A 27154-nucleotide genomic window follows, 5' to 3' on the forward strand; every position below is an offset into this window, starting at 1 on the left:
GGACTGCAGAAGCTGTGGAAAGACCGGCCACATAGCGCGGGCTTGCCGAGCCAAGTCCAACCGTCCGCGACCAACCGCGCACCACGAGGCTGCTGAGTCCCACTCCACGGCCTCTACCACACTCCAGGTACTGAACTTGCCCTGTGCCACCCCCAACAAGATCAAGATGGCGGTCCTTATAGAAGGAGCCCCATGCCTCATGGAGGTGGACTCAGGCTCCTCCCTCTCCATAATTGCGGAGGAGACCCTGAGGAAGCTGTGCCCCAGTCAGAGCATACCGCTGCGGCCGGCAGACTTTATCTTACGGGATTTTCAGCAAAACCCGGTACAGATCGCGGGGTGGGCCAAAGTACAAGTGGAGCGGGGATCCTTCAGGGGCCCGCTGGACATCCTGGTGGTGAAGCGACCGCTCACCACCCTGTTGGGCCTCGCATGGTTCGGCCCCCTGGGAATCCGCATAGAGGGGGTAGCGCAATCGGTCTCAGCTGGAGGGTTCGGGGAGGTGTGCAGAGAGTTCCCCGATGTATTTGACGGGTCGCTGGGTAGCTATAAGGGCCCGGCCATCTCCCTACCGCTCGACCCAACGGTCAGACCAATCCGGCTCAAGGCAAGGAGGGTCCCCTTTGCCTTGAAGCCCAAAATCGAGGCAGAGTTGGACCGCCTAGTAGCACAAGGGGTCCTGGAGCCGGTCGATTATGCCATGTGGGAGACCCCCATAGTGACTCCGGTCAAACCTAATGGGGATGTGCGGATATGTGCAGACTATAAGTGCACAATCAACAAGGCGCTCCAGGATAACCCATACCCAGTGCCAGTAGTCAGCCACGTCCTGGCCGCCCTTGCGGGGTCAAAGATTTTTGGGAAGCTGGACTTAGCACAAGCCTACCAGCAGCTCCTGGTGGACGCTAAAACGGCTGAGGCCCAGACGATAGTAACCCACAGGGGGGTGTTCAGGGTGAGCAGGCTACAGTTTGGGGTCAGTGTGGCTTCGGGGATTTTCCAGAGTATAATGGATGCTCTCCTCAAAGGGATCCCCGGAGTCCAGCCCTTTTTCGACGACGTTTTGATCGCCGCCCCGAACCCTGAGGAGTTCAGCAACCGCCTCAGGGAGGTGCTCCGTCGTTTTCAAGCTGCTGGACTAAAGGTGAAGAGGGAGAAGTGCTTGCTGGGGGTGCCACGGGTGGAGTTCCTAGGATTCGTGGTGGACGCTGAGGGAATCCACCCGACTGAAGAGAAAACCAGGGCCATCGTTCAAGCCCCGGCCCCCACGTGTAAAGCGGAGCTACAGAGCTTCTTGGGGGTGCTCAATTTTTACCACACATTCATACCCCACAAAGCGGCCATCGCTGAACCCCTACACCGGTTACTGGACAAAAAAGCTCCATGTGTGTGGGGGAAGAAGCAAGCCGCCGCTTTCCAGGCAGTAAAGGACGTTCTGGTCTCCAACGCGGTGCTGCACCACTTCGACGAGCGCCTCCCGGTCATCCTGGCATGCGATGCATCACCGTACGGGGTGGGCGCAGTCCTGGGGCACCAGTTACCGGACGGCCGGGAGGTACCGGTCGCTTACTATTCTCGCACTCTGACATCGGCGGAGCGTAATTACGCTCAAATTGACAAGGAAGCCCTGGCCATTGTAGCGGGGGTCCACAAATTCAACGATTATTTGTACGGGCGGCGGTTCACTATAGCGACGGACCATAAGCCGCTCTTGGGTCTGCTGGCCCCAGACCGCCAAACTCCCCAAATCCTGTCCCAAAGGGTGTTGAGGTGGAACCAATTCCTCAACTCATACACCTACACCTTGGTACACAGGGCGGGCAAGGCAATGGGCCATGCTGACGCACTCAGCCGCTTACCGCTTCCAGACACGGGCCCCGATCCTGCCCCAGCACACCATGTCATGTCAGTCGAGTCACTCCCAGACCAGCCACTCCACGCTGCAGAAGTGGCCAAGGCCACCGGAAAAAACAAAACGCTAGCAAGGGTGCTCGACTGGGTGGTGAGGGGGTGGCCAGAAGGGGACATGGGGGAAGAGTTCAAGCCCTACAAAATGAGACGGGAGGAACTCGCAGCCCACAAGGGGTGCCTGCTATGGGGGAGCCGGGTGGTGGTCCCCCCCCCTCTACAGAAACGGGTCCTGGAATCACTCCACGAAACACACCCGGGCATAGTGAGAATGAAGGCCCTAGCCAGGAGCTATGTGTGGTGGCCGGGAATGGACGGGGAGATAGAAAACTGGGTCTGGAGATGCAGCGCGTGCCAGGAGTCGCGGCCGGACCCACCCAGCGCCCCGGCTACACGGTGGGAAACTACAAGGAAACCGTGGTCCCGGCTCCACATAGATTTTGCGGGGCCGTTTCAGGGGCAGATCTTCATAATCATAGTGGACGCCTACACTAAATGGCTAGAGGTCATCCCCGTGGCGTCCACTTCTTCAGCAGCCGCCATCCGAGCCCTGCGCAGGGTCCTGTGCACCCACGGCATCCCGGACACCCTAGTCTTGGATAACGGGGCGGCCTTCACCTCGGGAGAGTTCCAGGCGTTCCTCCAGAGGTACCTCATAAGACACATAAGGTCTGCCCCCTTCCACCCGGCCACCAACGGCCAGGCAGAGCGGATGGTTCGTACGACCAAAGAGGCCCTGGGCAGAATCGTGCAGGGCAATTGGGACCACAGACTAGCCGCATTCCTCTTTGACAACAGAGTCATTCCAAACCCAGTCACCGGGGTCAGCCCAGCAGAGCTCCTCATGGGGCGCAAGCTCACCACAAGGCTGGACCGGCTGCACCCCGACCGAGCCTCTGACGTACGAGGGTCCCCAGAGGTCAGAGACGTGGCTAGGGGGTTCTTCGCTGGGGACCCAGTGTTCGCCCGCAACTACGCCTCGGGACCTGAGTGGTTGGCAGGGCGGGTACTACGGGTCGTGGGTTCCCGCCACTACGAGATGTCCACCGAGGGGGGCCAGATCCTACGCCGGCACATCGATCAGATGCGCCGCCGGACCCTACCAGAGGTACCCACGGAAGTAAGGGAAGAGGCAGGGTCCGGGGAGCCACCTACAACCCCTGCACCAGCACCTAGTCCGCCTCCACAAGCGGAGGCGATCCCACCCCCCGAACCGGACCCACAGCCCACGGACGCTAAGGCCCCCGGCGAGACCCCGGGAGCCGAAGCCACCCCGGCACCGCAAGCAACCCCAAGGCGTTCAACACGGGAGCGCCGACCTCCCGCCTACCTTCAGGATTATGTGCACTAACTAAGGGGGGAGGAGTGTAGCATATGGCGTTCGCAGAACGCAACCATTTCGTTATAACGAAACCATTTCGTTATAACGAAACCATTTCGTTATAACGAAACCATTTCGTTATAACGAAACCATTTCGTTATAACGCAACATCGAAACAGCGTTAGTCCGCACAAGCAGCGGAGGCAACTGAGAACACCCAGGTGCCTCCGCGCGGGGCGCTGGTCACCCGCCAATCACAGCTAGTGGCGGGAAATATGGCTGGCCTGCATTGGACCGGCCAGCAGGAAGAATAGTTCCGGCACTGTATATATGCGGGACCCGGCCCGCGTGCTCTCTCTCTTCCATCTTGTTTTGTACCTGCAATAAACTATGTTGCCCTACGCTCGTCTCCAAGTCTGGTACATTACAAGCTGACCTTTTTGGAAAGGGCCTTTTGTGCTGTCATTGAATTTCTGGCTTGTGGGGCAAGCATCAACTGCACCCTTGTTCTCTGTTTTATTTTACAGCAAGCGAACTCTTAGTAAAAGACTCAAGTTGAATTAATAAAAAGAGGGGAGGTTACAATATGGCAAGGAGGGGGAAACTGGGAGGACTGCTAGAGTCCCTATGGGCAATTGTTTTATTTCCAATTGTTTTAGGAGGATGGGAGCAAAATATTTGGCACAAAACCATGAATACTGTGGTGAAAGAAACAAACCTTACTTCATGTTGGATGTGTGCCCACCCCCCTTCCTCAAGGAGGAGTGGGTGGCCCATGGTGGTCTCGGCTGTGATCTCACTGCATGGGTGGAACGTAACAGGGGTTGCTGGGGCTCTCAATGGTTCTGGGATCCCAGGAGATAAAGGAAGGATTCCAAAAGATAAGAGTCAGGTCTGGTTAGCCAGACACCATCTCTGGCCGAAAGCACCGGTATGTTTCCAATGGCATAGTCAGAGTATCATGTAATTACAAATGCCCAACAAACTAAAGTGAGGAGAACATTGGTGGGAGACTATCCTGAGTGTAATCTAACAATCAAGGTAGGACCTGGGTTGGAAGAAGGAACTAATGAAGGGAATTGGAGCAGTCCTTTTTCTACCTCAGGGGAATCAGATAATAGCCCAATTATAGAATTATACCAAAGCACATCAAGGTCCCAATTATTCTACGGGTTGCAGGAACGAATATATTACAATGCTGGATATTATCTATATGGTCTGCCACCAGGAATCTTATGGGTTTGTGGAAATTGGGCAGGGAGGGTACTGCCCAGGGCTTGGAATGGAACATGCACAGTTGGGACAATAGCTCCAGGAGACATTGCCTTTCATTCCAAACAACAAAGCCAAGACACATGGGACCCTCACATAAAATGGCATAGGGTTAAAAGAAAATACGATGCTGACCTGGGATATGATCCAGAAAACACTTATTTAACAGAGGGAGAGCGGTTTGCTGCCATTATGTTTTCAGGACTGGGAGTAGCCTGGAATGTAAAGGCCATAAGACAGCTAAGCTACACTGTGGAGAAATTAGCGAACACAACGGCAGAAACGGTGCAAACACTACAATCAGAGATCGAATCTTTAGGGGCAGAGTTATACCAGCACCGCCTGGCCTTAGATTATTTGCTTAGTGCTCAAGGAGGGTTGTGTGTATGGCTAAATGTTACTTGCTGTCACTGGATAAATGAATCAGGAAAAATAGAAACAAATGTGAAAGTCTTACAAGGTATAGGGATACAGGTACAACAACTCTATTCAAAAAATACATGGAATCTTTGGGATTGGCTTACAAATTGGCTGCCTAACTTCAGTTGGTTAAAGGGTTTGTTTACTGTTGTTTTAGTCATTTTATGTATGGGGATTCTGGTATGCTGTTGTATGCAATGCTTACCAATATGTATCAGCTTTATTAAGAACTTGAAACCAAAAACACAAGTAGTTATGGTTTTGCAGCAAACACCACAAGTAGAATATGAAAGCATCATTATAAATACGAACTAGAGAAACAAGTTTAAAATAAAAAGAGGAGGGACTGAAAGGGGGAGCACTGTTGTTTAACTCTAGTTCTGTAAGCATGTGTGGTTACTATGGAAACTAAGAAAAAGTAACAGTAACAATGGTTGGAAGGAGAAGAGGGGAGGGGGGAAGATTAGGAGTATTAGGCTTTTAAAACCTGCGCGCGTTGTTGCTAGGCAAGATTGTGAGGGAACCCGCCAATCGGTGAGTTCCACAGGGGGGTTGGCTTAGGTATATAAGGACTGTGCTGTGACACAGAAGGCGGAGTCGACAGGTGGAAGCTAATCTATCCGGGCTCCCCGTGCTTTGCAAACCACGTTCTATTAAACAATCCTTGTTGGACCCTCCCGTGTATGAGTCATTGTTTAACATACAACATAATCTTCTAACATTGTATATGCCATTAAATGCCAACAGTGCCCTTTGATTCTCTACATAGAGCAAACTGGACAAACCCTACACCAAAAGATAAATGGACATAAATCTGACATCAGGAAGCACAAGACTAAAAAACCTGTACAAGAACACTTTAACCTCTCAGGACATTCAACAGGTGACCTCAGAATAGCTGTTTTATTGCAAAGGAATTCAAGAACAGAATGGAAAGAGAAACTGCTGGGTTACAAGTTATTACAACATTCGTTATACAGACCCCACCAGGACTTAACTGGGATATTGGTTTCTTATAATATTATATATGCAGAACTCATTCTCCCCGAGCAGGACTATACATCCTTTGTATTTGTATGCATTTTTCGTTTTGGAATAATATATTGGAATAATGTTTGTAGTGCAATTCAGTATATAGGAATAGAGTTTCTGACATAACGTGTCTCTAAAGAACAATGTATTGGCATAATATTTAGAAAAACATAGTGATTGTAATGTAATGCTATGAACATTGAAATATATTTCCCTACATAACACTGCGCCCCACCCCAACAAAAGAAAAATGCTGTTTGTTATCTTCATGCTTTAGAGGAGATGAATGGGGCCTCACAAGGGCATCTCAGTTAACTCCCCACAATTTAAAAGAATTTACTTACATGTTTATGGGAAACAGACAGGAGGAACTGGAAGTCCTAATAAAAGAAGGAGACTATGACACAATAGGCCTTACTGAAACTTGGTGGGATGTCATTCACAACTGGAATATTAGGATTCAGGAGTACAACTTATTTTAAAGGGACAGGCAAATGAGAAAGGGCGGAGGCATAGCATTATATGTGAAGGAGGTATATACTTGTGAGGAAATATGTGAATCTGAGCATGGCAGCTCAGTTGAGAGTCTCTGGGTAGAAATAAAAGGAGTAAGAAATAACAGTGATATTATTGTGGGGGTCTGCTATAGACCACCAAGTCAGGCAGAGGACTTGGATGAGATACTTCTACAGCAGATTGCAAAGTTCTCCAAGAGAAGGAATACCGTGATCATGGGAGATTTCAATTACCCGGACATCTGTTGGAAGTCCAACTCTGCTAAAAATGAAGTCAAATAGATTCCTGACTTGTCTTGCTGACAACTTCTTTTTCCAGAAAGTGAAGAAGGAAACAAGGGGATCTGTTATCTTGGATTTGATTCTCACCAACAAGGAAGAATTGATGGAAGAAGTGGAAATAGCGGGCACCCTGGGCAATAGTGACCATATGAATTTGGAATTTACAGTCTTAGGGAAGGGGAAAGCTATACGTAGTCAGACGTATAGGTTGGACATCAGAAAGGCAAACTTTGATAAAGTTAGAACTATGCTGGGTAAAATCCCATGGTCAGAAATACTTAGGAGGAAGGGGGTTCAGGAGGGGTGGGAGTTTCTTAAAAGTGAAATACTGAAAGCTCAATCGCAGACGATTCCTATGAGAAGAATAAATGGAAAAAGCCTCCATAAACAGCTCTCCATAAACAGCTCTCTAAAGAGTTGAGAAATAAAAAAGACTCCTTTAGGAATTGGAAGGAGGGTCTTATAACCAAGGATGAATATAAACAAATCACCAGTGGTTGTAGAGAAAAAGTTAGGAAAGCTAAAGTTCTGTATGAGCTTAGGCTGGCCAAAGATGCTAAAAACTACAAAAAAGGGTTCTTTTCTTATGTTCAGAGTAAGAAAAAGAGCAAGGACATGGTAGGCCCATTGGGAGGGCAAGAAAGTGAAATTGTAACAGGTAATGAAGAGAGGGCGGAACTGCTCAATTCCTACTTTTTCTCAGTCTTCTCTTCTGAGGGAAATGGTGCTCAACATGGCAAAAACAGAACATATAAGGAGGGTTTGAAGTTCCAACCTAGGATCAGCATATGGGTAGTACATAAACACCTAGTTTCTTTAAATGAAATTAAGTCCTCACGGCCAGATGAATTGCATCCAAGGGTTCTAAAAGAGCTTGCGGATGTAATTTCTGAGCCTCTGGCTATTATTTTTGAGAATTCTTGGAGAACAGGAGAGGTGCCGGAGGATTGGATGCAGGCAAATGTTGTCTCCATCTTCAAGAAGGGGAAAAAAGAGGATCCGGATAACTACCGACGCATCAGCTTGCTGTCTATACCTGGAAAAGTTTTAGAACAAATCATCAAAGAGTCAGTCCTGGAACATTTAGAAAGAATGGATGTGATTATTATGAGCCAGCATGGGTTTCTCAAGAACAAATCATGTCAGACTAACCTGATCTCTTTTTTTGAGAAAGTGACTACCTTGCTGGATCGGGGGAATGCTGTAGACATCATTTATGTTGATTTCAGTAAGGCTTTTGATAAGGTTCCACATACTATCCTTGTTCACAAGTTGGTAAAATGTGGTTTGGATCCTGTTACTGTTAGGTGGATCTGTAACTCGTTGACAGGTCGCACTCAAAGAGTGCCTGTGAATGGTTCCTCATCCTCTTGGAGAGGAGTGACAAGTGGAGTGCCTCAAGGATCTGTCCTGGGACCTGTTTTGTTCAACATCTTTATCAATGATTTGGATGAAGGAATAGAGGGAATGCTTATTAAATTTGCCGATGATACTCAATTGGGAGGGGTTGCAAACATAGAAGAAGACAGAAACAGGATACAGGCTGGAAAACTGGGCTAAAATCAATAAATGAATTTTAACGAGGATAAATGTAAAGTTCTGCATTTAGGTAGGAAAAATCCAATGCATGGTTATAGGATGGAGGAGACTTGTCTTAGCAGTACTATATGCGAAAAGGTTCTGGGGGTCTTAGTGGATCATACCCTGAACATGAGTCAACAGTGTGGTGCTGTGGCTAAAAAGGCAAATGCAATTTTGGGCTGTATCAACAGAAGTACAGTGTCCAGATCACGTGATGTGATGGTATCGCTTTACTTTGCTCTGGTAAGACCTCACCTGGAGTATTATGTTCAGTTTTGGGCACCACATTTTAAGAAGGATATAGACGTCAAGCCGAGAGAGCAGGGGGTTGGACTAGATGATCCTGGAGGTCCCTTCCAACTCTATGATTCTATTATTTATTTTGACATATTTATGGCTTCTATTTGTTGTTCTCCTTTAATTAAATCCATACAGCTGTTGACCCTATACATTTAACTTGTCATTCCTATTTGTCTCTTCATATCTTAAAATATCTTCATCATGTGGGCATATGTGAACAAGATGAAATGTAACAAGGATAAATGCTAAGTTCTACCTCTGAGTAACAAAAATGAGGAATGCATATACTGGATGGGGATATCCTTTTGGGTAGCAGCATGTGTGAACAAGATCTTGGAGTATGAGTGGACTGTAAGTTGAACATGAGCAGCCACTGTGATGCAGCAACAAAAACGGTTATTGCAGGTTTGGGTGTGTTGTGTATGTTGACTTAAGTGAGAACTGAATTGGGTGTTCCTGTCCAGGCATATCAACAATTCCTGGTGGACGCCGCCACAGCTGAGGCGCAAACATAGGGTAGCTTTTAAGATTAAGTGCCTCTAGTTTGGGGTCAGCGTAGCTCTGGGGATTTTCCAGAACTTTATGGATTCTCTTTTGAAAGTTATCCCCGGGATCCAGCCGTTTCTAACGGCCACTTATCCAATGATCCCACATTGCACCTCCCACTTCTATGCAATGCTCCAGCATTTTGACTCTGCGGGGCTGAAAATGAAAAAGCAGAAATGCCTCCTGGGGTTCCCAAAGATAGACTTCCTGGGGTACTCGGTGGACGTGAACGGTATCCATTCCTCGAGGGAAAAGGTTGAAGCCTTATGCCCACTAATAAGGTGGAGTTATAGGCTTTCTTAGGCCTCCTCAACATCTACCATGCCTTCCTACCCCAAAAGGCAGCGGTAGTGGAGCCCCTCCACCGATTACTGGACAAGAGGCCCTTTGGGTTTGAGGCTGCCGGCAGGCCGCTGCTTTCCAAGTGATGAAGGACCTCCTCACGTCCAACAGTTTGCTGGCGCATTTTGACGAGTGGCTGCCTGTTGTCTTGGCATGTGAAGCATCTCTGTATGGTGTGGGGCGGTCGTAGCCCACATGCTGCCAGATGGCCGCAAAGTCCTGGTGGCCTACTATTCGATGACTCTACAAAAACCAGAGCGCAACTATCCAAATAGACAAGGAGGGTTTGGCCATTGTAGCAGGGGTAAAGAATTTTCATGATTATCTGTACAGCCAGCCCTTCCCTATACTAACAGACCACAAGCCCCTCTGAGGCCTGTTCGCCCCCGACCACCAAACGTCCCAGATGCTGTCTCACCGGGTTTTAAGGTGGTCCATTTTCCTCGTGGGGTGCCAGTATGACCTCCAGTACTGCCCAGGGAAAGCGATGGGCCACACAGACGCCTTGAGCTGGCTACCGCTGCCATCCAGGGTCCCGGATCCGGCCCCAGCATACCAGATTATGCTGCTAGAATCCCTTCCGAACCACCCAGTGGATACGAAGGACATTGGTCGCTGTTTAACCAGGAACAAAATCCTCTCCAGAGTTTTGAACTGGGTGTGGAGGGGACGGCCCACGGGCTGGTTGGGCTCGGAGTTTGTAGCATTCATGTCTCACCGGGATGAATTGTCGGTGCATAAGGGCTGCTTGTTGTAGAGGAGTAGGGTGGTGGTGCCCCTGGCCCTGCAACAGAGAGTCCTCACTGCACTGCACAATAGCCACCCGGGGATTGTGTGGATGAAGGCCCTAGACCACAGCTATGTTTAGTGGCCCAGGATCGACGATGCCATTGAGTCTTGGGTTGCGAGGTGTCAATTATGCTGAGACCCAGCCACCTCGAGCACTGGCACAGCAGTGGGAGTCCACACACAACCCGTGGTCCCACCTTCACCTGGACTTTGCAGGGCCCTTCCAGGGACAGATACTTTCCCTCATAGTTGACTCCCACTCTAAGTGGCTCGAGATAGTCTGGTGGCATCCACCTCATCCCTGGCCCCCATTGCTGCCCTCCACAAGGTTTTTGCAACCCACAGGCTGCCAGACACCCTAGTCTCTGACAATGGGACAGTCTTCACATCAGGGGAGTTCCAGGACTTCTGTGGCCAGAACTTGATCCAGCACATCAGGTCAGCCCCCTTCCATGCGGCCACAAACGGCCAAGCAGAAAGAATGATGCATCCACCAAAGAGTCACTCTGCCACATCATCCAAGAGGATTGGGAGGCCCACCTCACAGAGTACCTACTAGCCCAGCATACTATCCCCAGCACAGCCACTGGCTGTAGTCCGGCTTAACTCCTCATAGGCCGGCGATTGTCGATGCTCCTAGACCACATGCACCCAGATCAAGCCCCAGATCTGCAAGAGGTGCTTGATATGGTCTGAGCACTCAGGGGGGCTGATACGGGGAACTTGGCGTATGCAAAGAACTTTTGGGTGGGCCAGCATAGATTCCGGCCCGAGTATGTGGTTACCACTGAGGGCGGGTTCACAATGCAGCGGCACATCATCCAGTTGCGGTCATGTGAGGCACCTGGGGATGAGATCGAGGGCAACATCAGCCCGCAGGACCCGTCTGCTGCCTTGGCTCCTACAGCCACTGAACCGGCAACAGCAGAGGATCTGACCCCCGGCCTTCCATCAGAGCTGGAAGCCTCTGTGGACTCTGAATCACCGGCCGAAATTCCCGCAACTCTGCCCCCCTCCCCACTCACTATGCCTAGAGCTGTGGCTGCGCCGCCACCAACTCCTGCACACAGGCGGTCGACATGGGAGCACCGCAATCCTGCTCACTTGAAGGACTATATGTGTTTAGGCTTGTGAACTTGGGGTGGAGGAGGGATGTTGTGTGTGTGGATTCAAGTGAGAACTGAATTGATTGTTCCTACCTCTCTCATTGGAGCCATATGAACGGAGCTTGGGGACTTGGGAACAATGGGCAGCAGGATCAAAATACTTGCTGCCCTGTACCAATCACAGGCCCCCTGCTGGTTTGAATGATCCAATAGCGTGCTTGCGCGGGAACCCTGAGTTGTATATAGTTGGCCCTGTTGACCCAATTCAGCAGTCTTGAAGTGCAGGCTACCTTATTCTGTACTAATAAAGAGCTGATGATCACTACCACCTCGCCTCTTCCATGCATGGAACCCACTATATTATAGGGTGTATCAACAGGCCACGCCTTGAGTATTGTGTGCAGTTCTGGAGACCTCACTTTAAAAAGGATGTGAATGAAATAAAAGGGTGTAGAGGAGAGCAGTGAGGATGGAGAGAGACCATTTTGCTAACCAAAGCAATCATGTCCCCCCTATTGGATATAAATCCAATATCTTCTTCTAACCTGAGGGACGTGGGAAGGTTCAGTATGGGGAAGAGGAGGTTGAGGGGGACATGATTGCTTTCTTTAAGTCTTTGAAGGACTGTCACTTAGGGGAGGACAGGGAGCTGTTCCTGTTGCAGCAGACAAAAGGACTTGCAATAATTGGTTTAAATTAAGTGTTGGAACGTACTGGCTGAATATTAGGAAAAAACTTTTTTATAGTGAAAGTTGTTCCAGAGTGAAATCAGCTACCTAGGAAGGTGGTGAGCTCTAGGGGTGTGCATTTGGTTTGGAATCACCCCTGATTCCCCTGAATCACCCCTGATTCAGAAGTATATGGCGCCATATACTTCTGACCTAGTCTGGTCTGACCTACTGGTCTGACCTAGCCTCAGATCGCAAAGCATGGAGGCACACCATCCACCAGGCTGTCTCTTCCTTTGAGAACACACGCATAGCTGGTCTTGAGGACAAAAGGAGATTGAGGAAGAATCGCACTGCTACAGGACCAACCCTAAATCAGACTTTTCCCTGCAGCCGCTGTGGCCGGACCTGCCTGTCCCACATTGGTCTTGTCAGCCACCAGCGAGCCTGCAGCAAACGTGGACTATTGCACCCTTCTTAAATCTTCGTTCGCGAAGCCAAGCCGAGAGAGAGATGGGAGCCATATACGGCTCCCCGTATACTTCAGATATATATACTTCCAAATATATATTCGGAAGTATTCGGAAGTCAAAGGAAAAGGCGGGAAAGGAGCTTCTGCAGCCTCAGTTGAGCTGCTTGCCTCCTTTCCCGCCTTTGGAAGACTTTTCCCTCCTCTCCAATAGCCTGCCTGGGATCAAGGAGGGAGGGGGAGGGGGAGAGGAGCCCCAGCAGCCAATCCAAAGCATGCATTTGCATAATGCATTGTAAATGCATGCTTTGCAGGTCTGTTGTGTAGCTGATGGCTGGGCTAATCCGCCAGCCATCAGCAACATTGTTGTTCTTTTGTTTACTTGGGTATCCAAGTATCCAAGTAAACAGTGTTCTCTGGCCAATCACAGAGCAGTGCTATTTTTTGAAATTGCTCTGTGTAGGGCCAGAGAACCTTTTTAAGGAGTCTGCCTGGCTGGACTCCATTCCATTGCTGCTGTGTTGGTGTGTGAGAGAGAGATTGTGCTGTGCTGGGCCCTTGGCCTCAGCTGCTGCTGCTCTCTCTCAGCCTTGCCTGACTTGGCTGGAGAAGAGAAGACGTCTAAGGTAAGGCAGTCTTGGGGTTCTTGTTTTTATTTTAGTTAGTAAAAGGACTTTTTAAGACTCGGAATCCCTTTACTTATCCAGATTTGGGTGGGTGAGCCTGGGTAGCTTATTTGGGGTTAGGGGGTTCTTCTGGGGTTGGGGGCCTGAGGTGGGGGTGTTTGCCAATTTGCCCGTATCTTACTTTAGTGAGAGGACTTTTAAAAGTGTAGTGTCCTTTTACTTTTCCTGATTTGGTGGCTTGGATTTCTTGGGGTTAGCGTGAAGGTTTTTTTTGGGGGGGGAGGGGTTGGTAAACTTCCTGCATTGTTAAAAGTCAAGTTTTTTACTGTTTTTAAAGGATTCTGTCTGTGTTTGATTTGTTGCTGCTGTGTTGTGCTGCTGTTGTTCCTTTTCTCTTCTGGTTCTGGTTCTGGGGGGGGGGACTGTTTGGCCTAATTTTTATTGTTAAAAAGGTCACTTTTTTAACAGTTGAGTTTGTTGGCCTTTTTTCAGTGATCTGTTGGGATCTATTCTCTGTTGCTGCTGGTTTTGCATCCTCTGTCCTGTTGTCCCTTTTCCTGGTTCTGGTGTGTTTTTTTTTGGGGGGGGGTTAAAAGTTAAATTTCTTTCTGTCACGTTTTGGTTTTTTTTAAATTACCTCTGGTTGGTGTGAGGGAGTTGGTGTGTGAGCTGTGTGGGGTGGGGTTTATATAGAGTTGTTTTTGGAGTCTGAGGCTGCTTTTGGTTTGGCTAGGGCCACTAAATAGGCTGCCCCACTAATAAGGGTGTTTTTAGGGCTTGTGTTTTTTGAAATTTAAAAAAAAATTAATCCAGTTTAGGGCTTTATTTTCTTTCAAAATTCAACTAGGCCAGATAGGGGCGATTTAAAAAGATTTTAGGTTTCTCATAAATGGCAGCGTGACTACTAGGCCACATCAGGCTCCCTTTTAAAGAGACTAGGGTTGCAGTACATCTTGCTTTCAGCCACTGAAAGCTGGTGCATCTTTAGATTTCCATAGGGTAAACCACAGCTTCTCTCAAGTTATACGGGACACCTGATTTCTAGTTTGCAAGGAAATTTGGTTTGTCCCAATCTAGTTAGGAGAAATTTAACTAGGAGGATATAAAAAGGATTGCCTTTTAAAAACTGTAGCCAGGTAGAGGCAGGGTCACCTAGTCTCCTAAACTTTACCAGACTATTACTACCTCAACCCAAAGAAGGACAGGTTAGGGACCAAAAAAACAAACAAACAAGCTTTGGTGGGAGGGTTTTTAAAAAGAAGTCAGGGCACCTATTGGTTCAGGGTTCAGTTTAGTGAGTTAAGTTTGTAAAAAAGCCCACTCTCAGTTGAGGTTGTGTGAGACTGGCCAAGGGTGACATGAGTGACAGGCAGCAAAAGAGGGGCCCTGGGGACAATGCCAAGGAGAAGACTAAAGGAGTGGAGTAGAGGGGGATGACCCAGTGTCCCCCCCCATACGTAGGGCCACTCCACAGCTGCCTTCCAGCACTCTGACATCTGGCCAAAGTGTGATTAAGAAGAAGGCCCGCCTTGGGCCCTTCATCGAGGCTGCTGCTGGGGCGCCCCCGGCAGAGGTGCCATTAGGTGCTGGCACTGAGCAGGGGTCTGCTGCTTGGGCAGTCTCTCCTCCAGCTGATGTCACTAGGCTTCAGCAGCTGGAGGAGGGGCAGCAAGAGCAGCCCTTTTTGGAGATGAGCTTTGGGGACAGTTTTCTGTCCAAAACGATCATCCCAAGGAGGGTGCAGAGTGTCATGCAGGAGTTGGAGGAGAAGCTGGTTGAGGAGGACCAGCCCCCTTCTTCGGTTCCTTCAGGCACCAGCAGTCCTTCAGGGTATGGCTAGGAGGGGAGGCTGCATGGGGTGGACGGGGAAGAGACACACGAGGGGCCTCCATCTCCGCCCACTTCCTCCCGGTGGCCAGCCCCTCCTGCCACCCCGAGACATGATGTGTCTGTCCTGAGCCCCTCACAGGAGGTGGCTCTGGACACCCAAGCTGCCAGTCAGCTTGGGCATCCGTACACCTCTGAAGTCTGGAAGCATTTCCGACTCATGGAGGAGCCATGTTATGCGCAGTGCCAGCTGTGCAGGGCCCGGATCAGTCGTGGGCAGGACCCTGCCCACCTGACTCTGGGGGGCGGATGCAGAACCACCTGTGGAAGCACCACCCAGCGGTGCTGCTTAAGGGGGAGAAGCAGGCTGGTGCTGGGGTGCCCAAACGGCCAACATCACCCGGCCAGGAGGTCTGTCCCATCGTGACTACCTCCAGAGCTCTCCAGGAGCTTTCCATTGCAGTGCAGGAACACCAGCCATCTCTGCCTGAGATGTTTGGTGGGGGTGGCACCCGTGTGCCAAGAGGGGGAATCAGGTACGGCAGGAGGGTGATCGCCTGGAACCTTGCTAGAACTACCATTAGCAGGACCGTTATGCCAGCTGTTTCCAGGGCGACCAGATCTGTGGTGAAGGCGCATTTGTCCCGTGATGCTGGGGGGATTGTGCATTTCATCTCAGATATCTGGAGCTCCCAACATGTGTTCGAAGGGTATCTCTCCCTGAATGTGCATTGGTGGCAACCCAGAGAGCTGCAGGCAGTGCAGGGTGGGGGTGGCACTGGCAATAGCGGCAGGCAAGGTCAGGGCCACCAGGCCGGCTATTGCTGGGCCTTGCTGCATGCCGAACCAGTCGACGCAATGCACACGGTGGACACTCTCAGAGCCATCCTCTCACAGCTGTTAGAGGGCTGTGTAGGCAGCGGGGAAGTCCCCATAGGCTTCATGGTGACTGATGGTGGCTCCAACATCAAGTCGGCTGTCCAGCATCAGGGCCTACAACGCCTTCCTTGCGTGGCCCACCTTCTCCACTTCTTGGTTAAGGACACATTGGGCCAGACGAAAAGGCAGGATTGTCGGTATCTAGCCACGACCCATGAGTACCGACTTCTGCTCCAGAAGTGTCGGCACATCACAGGTCACTTCTCACGAAGCAATACAGACTCGTATCTGCGGCGTGAGAAACAGACACTGACAGGCGTGCCAGGGCACCGCCTGGTCGGTGACGTCAGCACACGCTGGAACTCCACCTGTGCCATGATGGAGTGCATGGTGGAGCAGAGAGCAGCCCTGTATGCCTTTGTCTGTGAGATGAGGGTCTTTCGAGATGAGAACCGTCTCACCCAAGAGGATTGGGTGGTCATTTCTCAGACTGTGGAGGCTCTTGGGCCCTTCAAGACCCACACAGAAATGCTCTCGTCTAACATGTTGAGCATCGCACTGGTCGTCCCCATGGTCCACATGGCCCGTGAAGACCTGACCTTGTTTCTAGTGCCAGCTCAAGGCCGTGCAGATGTTTTTCCAGTGGTGCGCCCCCTGGTTGTTAGGCTGCAGGAACGGCTTGAGGCTCGCTTTCAGACTTTCACCCAGGATAAGGTCTACATAATGGTGGGATAGGGTGCCCCTGGAATGAGACCCCCTGGCCCAATCTTTTTGGGACTTGGGGGGTTTGTAGGGGAGAGTCCCCTGCAGGTACCCTGCAAATTTGGGGGCTCTCCCTCAAACCCCCTCCCCTCCAGATGGCTTCCAATATACCCTATTTCCCCATTGATTTCAATGGCCACAGGGTATAATGGGGCCGTATATTCGGAAATAGTCGCACATCTACCGTATATGCTGCTATTCCGAATACTGGTGTTTGGAAATACACAGTATTCCGAAGTTTTTGGCCCCGTGTATTTCTGAATCCGAGTAAATCCGAATTTTTTTTTTTGCACATCCCTAGTGAGCTGCCCCTCACTGGCAGTCTTTACTGGACAAACACTGGTCAGGGATGCTCTAGGCTGATCCTCCCTTGAGCAGGGGGTTGGACTAGATGGCCTGTATGGCCCCTTCCAGCTCTGATTCTATGTTATATGCTAATTTGCTGTTCAGACTCTTTCTAGAAGTTTGAATGGTTTTCTTCCATTTCATTCTATCTAAAGAAGGATTTGTGCACACGAAAGCTCTTACCTTGGATAAAACCTCATAGATCTTAGGTGCCACTGGACCCTCATTTTATTTTTTATTTGTTCTATAAAGTTTCTGCGACCCCAAATCCTGGTTGGTGCGAGTCCTTTATTAGGATGTGGCACACATGAGATCTCAAAAGAGAGCCAGTTTGGTGTAGTGGTTAAGTGTGCATACTCTTATCTGGGAGAACCGGGTTTGATTCCCCACTTCTCCACTTGCACCTGCTGGAATGGCCTTGGGTCAGCCATAGCTCTGGCAGAGGTTGTCCTTAAAAGGGCAGCTGCTGTGAGAGCTCTCTCAGCCCCACCCACCTCACAGGGTGTTTGTTGTGGGGGAGGGAGGTAAAGGAGATTGTGAGCCGCTCTGAGATTCTTCAGAGTGGAGAGCGGGATACAAATCCAATATCATCATCATCATCATCATCATCATCATCATCATCATCATCATCATCATCATCATCATCATCATCATCATCATCATCATCATCACTAATAAATAACCCCTTAATTACCCTGTGTGATTATTATAGTTCTCTAGTATAAATCTGTGCATGGTTTGAACTTACATTGCTCTGTCATTTCCTGTTCTGTCAAGCATTGCTAAGGAGCTGTTTTGGTCCCATAAAATCTTTCCCTGCCATTTCCATCACATACTGATGATTCTAGCATACCCCGTGTTATGTATGTGGACTGAAGGGAAGACTTTGGATGTTTCCGCCTGGCTCATTGGAGCCATACGGACTGAGCTTGGGGACTTGGGAACAAAGGGCTGCAGGATTCAAATCCCTACAGCCCAGGACCAATCACAAGCCCCCACCAGTTTGAATGACCCAATAATGTGCTTGCGCAGGAACCCAGAGATGTATATAAGTTTGGGCCGTGGGCCCCCAATGCCAGTCTTGTAATGTGACCTTATACTATGTCACTCCTATTAAAGAGCTTCTAATCACTTACTCTGAGACTCTGCCATGCATAGAACCCACTATATTATACCCCGGTTCCTTCCAACATACCTTAACTTAACAGTTTCATTTTCCTTTTAAAAATGTCATAGTTTGTTTTCTACTAAGCAACATTTGCCCCCAGAACTATAGATTGCTCTGTTGGCTCATTATCTTTTTTCAGCCAATTAACTATTTAGAAAAAGAGTACCTTGGTGAGCGAGTCAGGTTGAATTCTGAATCCGGCCTGTATAAACTTTACAAGTGTTACATATAGAGGAATCCCAGGAGGGTACTTCTTCTGTGTTTGGAGCCGTTTCAGAAAGTATAGAATCAGGAGACACACCAGCACAGCTACCAGTATTGCCCGTATCCACATAATTCTCCTTCTTGGTCTTGGTGTCTTCCTAAGGACTCTGGTGAGTTGAGCGCTCTTTGACTTTTTTCACAAGAGGTGTTGCTGCTTCTCTCTTTTGGACATCCTTTTATACTCTCTACTTACTAAAGACAAATGCCATAGGTCCTCCAGGCACACATTATGTCAGCATGCCTCACTATTAATGTAATTAATAGTATTAATGTAATTAATAGTATTAATGTAATTAACGCCTGTCGGTAATACTGAAGTAATATAAAAAACTGCCTTGATTACTTTGTTGGAAGATCTAGGGGAGAGACGGACTTTGGTAGTTTTTTCTAATGCAGTTTTTAGGCTTTCTTGGAAAGCAGGTCCTAGATGTTCTTAGGGGATTTCTGAGCAGTCCCTTGACAAGCGATCAATGAGGTCTTTCAGGCTTCCATAAACCCATGAAGCTGCCATATATTAGATACATTTCTGATCACATATATAACATCCCTCCCCGCCCAAGTTCGCAAGCCTAGCAGACATAGTCCTTAAGATAGGCTAGCGTGGACTGCCTGAGCCCCGGAGTGGACAGCAAAGGTCCTCCAGACACATATTATGTCAGCATGTTTCATTATTAATGTAGTTAGTGCCTGTCGGTAATACTGAAGTAATACTGCCTTGATTACTTTGTTGGAAGATCTAGGGGAGAGACTGACTTTGGTAGTATTTTCTAATGCAAATTTTAGGCCACAGAACCTCCATCTTTGTTGGGTTCGATCTCAGCCTGCACTTTTTTAACTACCCCGCCACAGCCTGCAATCCCACGGCCAGATTTTGGAGTCCCAATCACCATCCAGTAACAGATACAGCTAGGTATCATCAGCGTGCTTGAGACATCAAAGCCCAAAACTCCATGCCAGCTGGGCAAAGGGGCGCATATAGTGGTTAAAGAGATGGAAGAGAGATGTAAGTTCTGTGGATTGAAAACGGGCTGATATGGAAATAGATGTTCAGCCTGTTCTGGATTGCGTGGCACTTCTTATCAAGTGTCTGGATGAGGTCACATTGCTCCTAAAGAATCATGTATGTAGTTTGTAGGTGCTTCAGAATCCTTTGCTGTCCATAGAAAGGCAGCTGGTAGAGTTTTCCAAGTATGCCTTTTAGCAGTTTAGGCTGGTTTGTCAACTGATTCATCTTTGTGGGGCTTTTTTGTAGAAAAAGCTCAGCAGGAATTCATGTGTATATTATGCCACACCACCTGACCCCTAGCCTGACACCTAGCCAGCCAGAACTGCGTTCCTGTGCGTTCCTGCTCAATAAAAGCCCTGCATCTCTTGCAAAAAACTCAACCACCCATAGGTAATTTTGCCTTGGTAATATCCAAATCAGACTGTTGCAGTGTGTTCCACCTGGGGCTGTCCTTGGAGATTGATCTGAAGTTTAGAAATAGAGCAGCATGGAGCCCTGATTGCAACCCTTTGCTATGAACACACAAACCCCGGTTTACTTCCATGCTCAATACAAGGTGCTGGTTTAACCTCAGGAGCCCTGAAGGGCTTGAGTGAACAGTACATAATGTCTGCCTTCTGACATATCACCATGTCGAAGAGAGAAGATCCAGGAATGAGGCCTTCCTTTAGAAATTGACATGGTGTGATATAAGGCTGGCAACAGGGATGCATTGGAGGAGCTTTTTATTTGCCTCCAGGGTGTGGCCCCCCTGAGGAGGCGTTGCAGATTTCCAAGACAAGAAAACATTTTTTTTTTAAATTGCAGAAAGCCTTTTATTATGAAAGACTGTATTGACAGCTTGGTGATCATATTGTTTTCCTGTAATTTGCTATATCTGTGTCGTTGCAATGTATTGTTTTAATCATTTTAAACTGACGCATGCTTTTTATGGGGCCTTGTGTAAGCCATCTAGGGAGCTTCAGTGAAGGTGCAGAAACAAGTAGTGCAGAAATTGGGAAATTAGAAACAACTCTTACTGATAAAAAAGTTTTTCCTAGGGTGATTACAGACCAGCACTTTGGGCCGACTCAGAGACGACTCTGAATTGACCCCAAAAATCCCTCCAGACAGCAACATCTGCCACCCATTTCCGTCCCATACCCACCCTGTCCTCCAGGCTCTGCAGAGCAGCTCGAAAAGCTATCACTTTCAAAGTGGTAGCAAATTTTTGACCAACCACCAGTCGCCTCTTGGCAGGGCAGATGTAAAGCAACCTGACTGTGTAACAGTGCCAAGCTGCCCTTAGCTGCATCCACATTTTTGTGTGTGTGTGTGTGTGTGTGTGTGAAGAAATAAGCCAGAGCGCTTGAATGCATAAGCACTTGATACATTGGGGGAAAAAAAGAAGAGTCTGTCTTCTGAGGCGTCTCCACGTCTGGAGGCATCTGGCTACCTGGCAGATGGGATACAGGTGCTTCGCTGGGGAGCATGTGGAGGCTTCGGGATGGCTCTTTTTGAGCCGGCCCACTTCAGAACGCCTCCCAACCACCCTAAACTGCCTGTCTGTTATCACCCCTAATATCCAGTCAGTACCTTCCCACTCTTAATTTGTCCATTATTGTGAGTCCTCTCCTCAGCTATACAGAACACAGGAAAAATTACTCCGCATGTAATGAAATATCTTTTTTCACTAGTAGGGTTCATATCTTATGTGCAAGTTAATACAAAACTACCGTATTTTTCGGACCATAAGACGCACCTAATTTTTAGAGGAGGAAAACAGGAAAAAAAATTCTGAACCAAATACGGTAGTGTAATAAAATACGGTATTTAATAAATTATAACAGAATAACATTTGAACCATGTAAAGTGAACAGCAGTCAACAGTGGCATTAAGAACCATTATCACTGTCATTAACAAATGGAGAGACTTAAAGGTTTGAGTACTCTAGTTTTCTGGAAACCCCAAGAACTCATCATCGCTAGAGTCAGATTTTAGGAAGCTCATTTGCTCACAATCACTGACATCACTTTCTTCACTGTCTTCATATAAGAGATCGTCTTCACTTCCATCTAAGGCATTGCTAATGCCACATTTTTTGAATGACTTTACAACGATCTCCTCCTTCACTGAGTCCCATGATGTTTTCACCCATTCACAAACTTGAGTGATGGTGGGCCTTTTCATTCGTCCAGTAGGTGTCAGATCATGATTACCAGCAGCCATCCATTTGTTCCACTCTTCTCTCATTAAGACCTTAAATGGCTTGTTGATGGAAACATCAAGAGTTTGCAACTGGCTGGTAAGACCTCCGGGAATTACAGCTAGATGAGTCTTCACTTCTTTGAAGCACTTTTTTGTTGGTTCGCTAATATGTGCTCTAAACTGGTCAAGCACTAATAAGGCAGGTTTTTTCAGAAGTCCTCCAGGACATTTGGACCACACCTTTTCAACCCATACTCTCATTCCATTTTCATCCATCCATCCTTTCTCATGTACATGTACAACAGCTCCTCATGGAATCACTTCTTTTGGAAATGTTTTCCTTTTGAAAATCAACATGGGTGGCAATTTGGTGCCATCGGCACAGCAGGACAACACAGCTGTGTAATGGGTCTTCTCAGGCCCTGAAGTTTTCACAGTGGTGGTTTTAGCACTCTTCAGATCTACAGTCCTATTAGATGGCACATCAAAGGTTAGCGGGACTTCATCCATATTCCCAATCTGGCCAGTTTCAAAGCCATGTTTCTCCCTAGCATCTATGACAAATTTATGAAAGGACAGAATTTTGGATTCATATTCTTTTGGCATTTTTTGCACAATTCTAGTTTTGGTCCGTATAGCAAGACTATGTCGCCTCATAAATCTGTAGCACCATGATGGTGATCCTGTAAAATCCTGAATGCCTTTCTCTATAGCAATACGTTTCGCTTCAAAGATGATCATTTTTGTCGAGACACAGAAGCCATTATTCCGGTGACGTACAATCCATTCTTTCAAGTCCACCTCCAACTGTGGCCACTTTGCAGGATGCCCACGGAAAGTGTGCTTACTTTTACCTGCTTTTTGCAGCTGATCCTCCTGTTTCCTCCACTCTCTAATCATTTTTTCAGTTGGAGGAGGCCCAAAATGTCTCTCTGCTGCTCTGTTTCCATGTTCCTTAGCATATTTTACTACCTCTAGTTTAAAAGGAATTTTATATGCTAGCCTTTTCTGCTTTATCATGCTTGCACTGGTAGATTGAGGTACCGTACTGGTATTTTTCTGCAAGAAATGAAGGGACTGTCAGTATCATTTCTTCAATGTTTACCATTGAGCACTAACCATACATGTATGGTAAACCTCCTCAAGTTCCTCCCAGGAAAGGTGAGGAAAAAATGTGATGAATGGATATGGGCACTGCTCTTGCATCAGGTGCAACAAGGGCATCCACACATACAGTTTCAGTACCCCTTAGGTAGAAAGCTCAGCAGCGTTTGGACATGATCCATGGTGTAACACACAGTAATGGACTGAAAGGAGACTCCATTTACGGTACCATAACCCCATTTACTGTACTTAAGGGAGTGACTCCATTCTAGGGTTGTCAAGTCCAATTCAAGAAATATGGTATCTGGGAACTTTGGGGGTGGAGCCAAGATCAAGGCTGTGACAAGCATCATTGAACTCCAAAGGGAGTTCCGGCCATCACATTGAAAGACGGCACATCTTTTCAATTCCTTCTTTCCATAGGAAATACAAGGATAGGGGCACCTTCTTTTGGGGCTCATAGAATTGGACCCCCTGGTCCAATCTTTTTGAAACTTGGGGGGTATTTTGGGGAGAGGCACTAGATGCTATACTGAAAATTTGGTGCCTCTACCCCAAAAAACAGCCCCCCCAGAGCCCCAGATACCCACGGATCAATTCTCCATGATTTTCTATGGGAATAAATCTCCATAGGGAATAACAGAGTTCCCAGCAGGCATTTCCCTCCCCTCCCCCTGCTTTCTGACGACCCTGAAGCGGGGGGAGGGCCTCCAAACTGGGGGATCCCCTGCCCCCACCTGGGGATTGGCAACCCTACTCCGCTATACCTCACTTTGCTTTCGCTCACTCTCCCTCCCGCCACGGACCGTATTCGCTCCATAAGACGCACACACTTTCCCTCCCACTTTTTGGAGGGGGAAAAGTGCATCTTATGGTCCGAAAAATACGGTATTTGAAATGTTCTATTCATACATCTCCACATATATCTCCAACAATACAAAGTAATCAGATCATATGTTTCCAACAGTAGTAAAGTATTAGTAAATTTCTCAGTCCACATCTCATTGGCGGGGGAGGGCGGGATATAAAAATAAAGTTGTTATTATTATTATTATTATTATTATTATTATTATTGCACAACTCCACTTTATACACAAAAGTCCTTCAAACAGAATGTTCAGAAAGTTGTTTAACAGGACAAAAGATTCTGGAAGACAATAAAGACTCTTAGAGAAATGCTGGTCTCATTCTCCTGAGGTCCCTTGCCCGAGGATCGTTTCTACTGAAAGTAAGGTCTTTTTTGAGGGCTGAGATTTCTTCCTCACCAATAATTTTATATGGAACGGTAAAGCCTTCCACAGTTACGAGAGTGGTCAACCCAATCTACAGTTTGAAAATCTGGCAAGCCGTTTTCCTCTGGAGAATCCGGAGAGCCAGTTTGGTATAGTGGTTAAGTGTGTGGACTCTTAACTGGGAGAACTGGGTTTGATTCCCCACTCCTCCACTTGCACCTGCTTGGAATGGCCTTGGGTCAGCCTTGGCTCTGGCAGAGGTTGAAAGGGCAGCTGCTGTGAGAGTCCTCTCAACCCCACTCACCTCACAGGGTGTCTGTTGTAGGGGAGGAAGATAAAGGAGATTGTGAGCCACTCTGAGACTCTTGAGTGGAGGGCAGAATATAAATCGAATGTCTTCTTTTTGTTGTTGTCTTTTTCTCTGCTGCCAACAGGAACATCTTCTTGCCTTCCTCTAAGTGACAGCCAGTGTTCCCTCTAAGATAAGTAAGTGTGAGCTAGTTCACCTTTTTTAGCCTCTGGCTCACAATTTTTTGTCTTAGCTCAGGAAAAATGCCTCAGAGCAAGCTAATCTATGCAGTAGCTTACAACTTTAATGCCAGTAGCTCACAAAGTAGAATTTTTGCTCACAAGACTCTACAGTTTATTGGTGACAGCCCTTCAGTTCCATCCAGCCAAGTAGACCTTGCTCACCTGGGGCTCTCCTTGGTTGCCCCCCCCCCCCAGACAAAAGGCCAGCAAGCCACGTGCCGCCCAAAATCACATAAGTTGAGAAAGGATGGCATGGCCTTCTCCAGGGGTTAATGAGGGCTGCTTGGAGTATGGCAAATCCCTTGGTGGCTGGCTGGCTGGCTGCCCGCTCTCCTAACCCAGGGATTGTTATGCAGCTGTACCTACTATTCAATGGACAAGTTAGGTGGGGAGGAGGAGGGGGGCGTCAGGAGTTGCACTCCTGTGAGCTGCTGCCGAATTCAAGGCCTCGATCCAACCAGTTTTTTTCTGCTATTGAAAAATGAAGGAGGGATCACTGAAAAAGGCTACCCTGTAGATCATGGTACCTCTGTGTACAAACGTTCTGTGGGTTGGATGGAAATTGGATGAGACTGAGTGAAAAACTGGTTAGAGCCTTCCCTTGTTCCTGATTGCCAGATCCCGGGTTCAGTGGGTATGTTCCTGCCAAATTGGTTCAATTACCCATGCCTGTCTATGAAGGCTGACAGGCAAGTTGGCTTCAACTGAGGACTGGATAACAACAGAATCCGAAGAAGTGACTCATGAAAGATCATACCACAAATGAGCTTAGTATCAAATTTTGTTAGTCTTTAAGGTGCTCCTGGACTCTGGCTCTTTTATACTGGTTAACAAAGTGTTCCTTGACTCTGGCTTTTTTATACTGGATAACAAGAGTTCCTTGACTCTGGCTCTTTTATACTGGATAACAAAGTGTTCCTTGACTCTGGTTTTTTTATACTGGATAACAAGAGTTCCTGGACTCTGGCTCTTTTATACTGGATAACAAAGTGTTCCTTGACTCTGGCTTTTTTATACTGGATAACAAAGAGTTCCTGGACTCTGGCTCTTTTATACCGAATAACAAAGCGTTCCCGGACTCTGGCTCTTTTATACTGGATAACAAAGAGTTCCTGGACTCTGGCTCTTTTATACTGGATAACTAAGAGTTCCTGGACTCTGGCTCTTTTATACTGGATAACAAAGCGTTCCCAGACTCTAGCTCTTTAAACTGGATAACAAAGAGTTCCTGGACTCTGGCTCTTTTATACTGGATTACAAAGTGCTCCTGGACTCTGGCTCTTTTATATCAAATAACAAAGCGTTCCCTGACTCTGGCTCTTTTATACTGGATTACAAAGCGTTCCTGGACTCAGGCTCTTTTATATTGGATAACAAAGCGTTCCTGGACTCTGGCTCTTTTTATACTGGATAAAAAAGCGTTCCTCGATTCTGGCTCTTTTATATTGGATAACAAAGCGTTCCCGGACTCTGGCTCTTTTGTATTGGATAACAAAGCGTTCCTGGACTCTGGCTCTTTTATACTGGATAACAAAGCGTTCCTGGACTCTGGGTCTTTTATATTGGATAACAAAGCGTTCCTGGACTCTGGCTCTTTTATACTGGATAACAAAGCGTTCCCAGCCTCTGACTCTTTTATATTGGATAACAAAGCGTTCCTGGACTCTGGCTCTTTTATATTGGATAACAAAGAGTTCCTGGACTCTGGCTCTTTTATATTGGATAACAAAGCGTTCCTGGACTCTGGCTCTTTTATATTGGATAACAAACCGTTCCTGGACTCTGGCTCTTTTATATTGGATAACAAACCGTTCCTGGACTCTGGCTCTTTTATACTGGATATCAAAGCGTTCCCGGACTCTGGCTCTTTTATATTGGATAAAAAAGCGTTCCTGGACTCTGGCTCTTTCATATTGGATAGAAAAGCGTTCCCCTACTCTGGGTCTTTTATATTGGATAACAATGCGTTCCTGGACTCTGGCTCTTTTATATTGGATAACAGCATATTCCTAAACCCATATATAAAAGGTATAATAAAGGAAGAATTAAAATGGTTTTTAAAAACCAACTGTATCAGCAAAATGACAAAACTTACAATTTGAGAGGCTATTAAAGCTTATGGAACAAGGGTGATATTTAGCATAATGGTTTACAAGAGAACTCTTGAGTTGGAAAAGCCCAAAATTAATTAACGTATAGGTAGATACATCAGATAATTTTAAATTAATGAATGGGTGAAAGGAAGTTAGATGTACTAGATATGAAATTAATCTGCAGAAAGTATGTGATATAATTAACAAAGTTTTTTTTTAAAACTAGCTGATAAATCAGGAAGGTTACAGGTTGGAAGGGTTAAGGAGAAAAGAGCCATCCATGGCATGTTATCAGAACCTTGAGAAGTCAATCAACGAGTAAGACAAAGTTTCCCCTTGTCTGCTATATTGTTTGCCATCTCAGAAGAATCACTGCTAACAGGGGAACACAGAATAAGCTGCAAGTCAAAACGCTAATTACTGTGCATGAACTATATGAAACTTAATATGAATATTTATAAGCACTATTAAGTTAATGAATGTGTATACTGTATTAATATAGATAAACATCTTAAAGAATCAGACGACTAGAGAGGCAATGGCGGCGTACTTGAGACGAAGCGACCCGAACATCTTAT

General features: G+C 47.4%; 1 protein-coding gene across 1 annotated transcript in view; it reads right to left on the bottom strand.

The window, feature by feature from the left end:
- LOC132574364 (cytochrome P450 2J2-like) overlaps positions 1-18492 on the bottom strand; it is a 72751-nt gene extending 54259 nt beyond the window's left edge. Inside the window, exon 1 of the mRNA XM_060242726.1 lies at positions 18325-18492. Coding sequence (XP_060098709.1) covers positions 18325-18492 — 168 coding nt within the window. The remainder of the gene's footprint in view (positions 1-18324) is intronic.
- Positions 18493-27154: the final 8662 nt, after the last annotated feature.

Source organism: Heteronotia binoei, chromosome 6, assembly GCF_032191835.1.
Source record: "Heteronotia binoei isolate CCM8104 ecotype False Entrance Well chromosome 6, APGP_CSIRO_Hbin_v1, whole genome shotgun sequence".
Taxonomy (NCBI): Eukaryota; Metazoa; Chordata; class Lepidosauria; order Squamata; family Gekkonidae; genus Heteronotia; species Heteronotia binoei.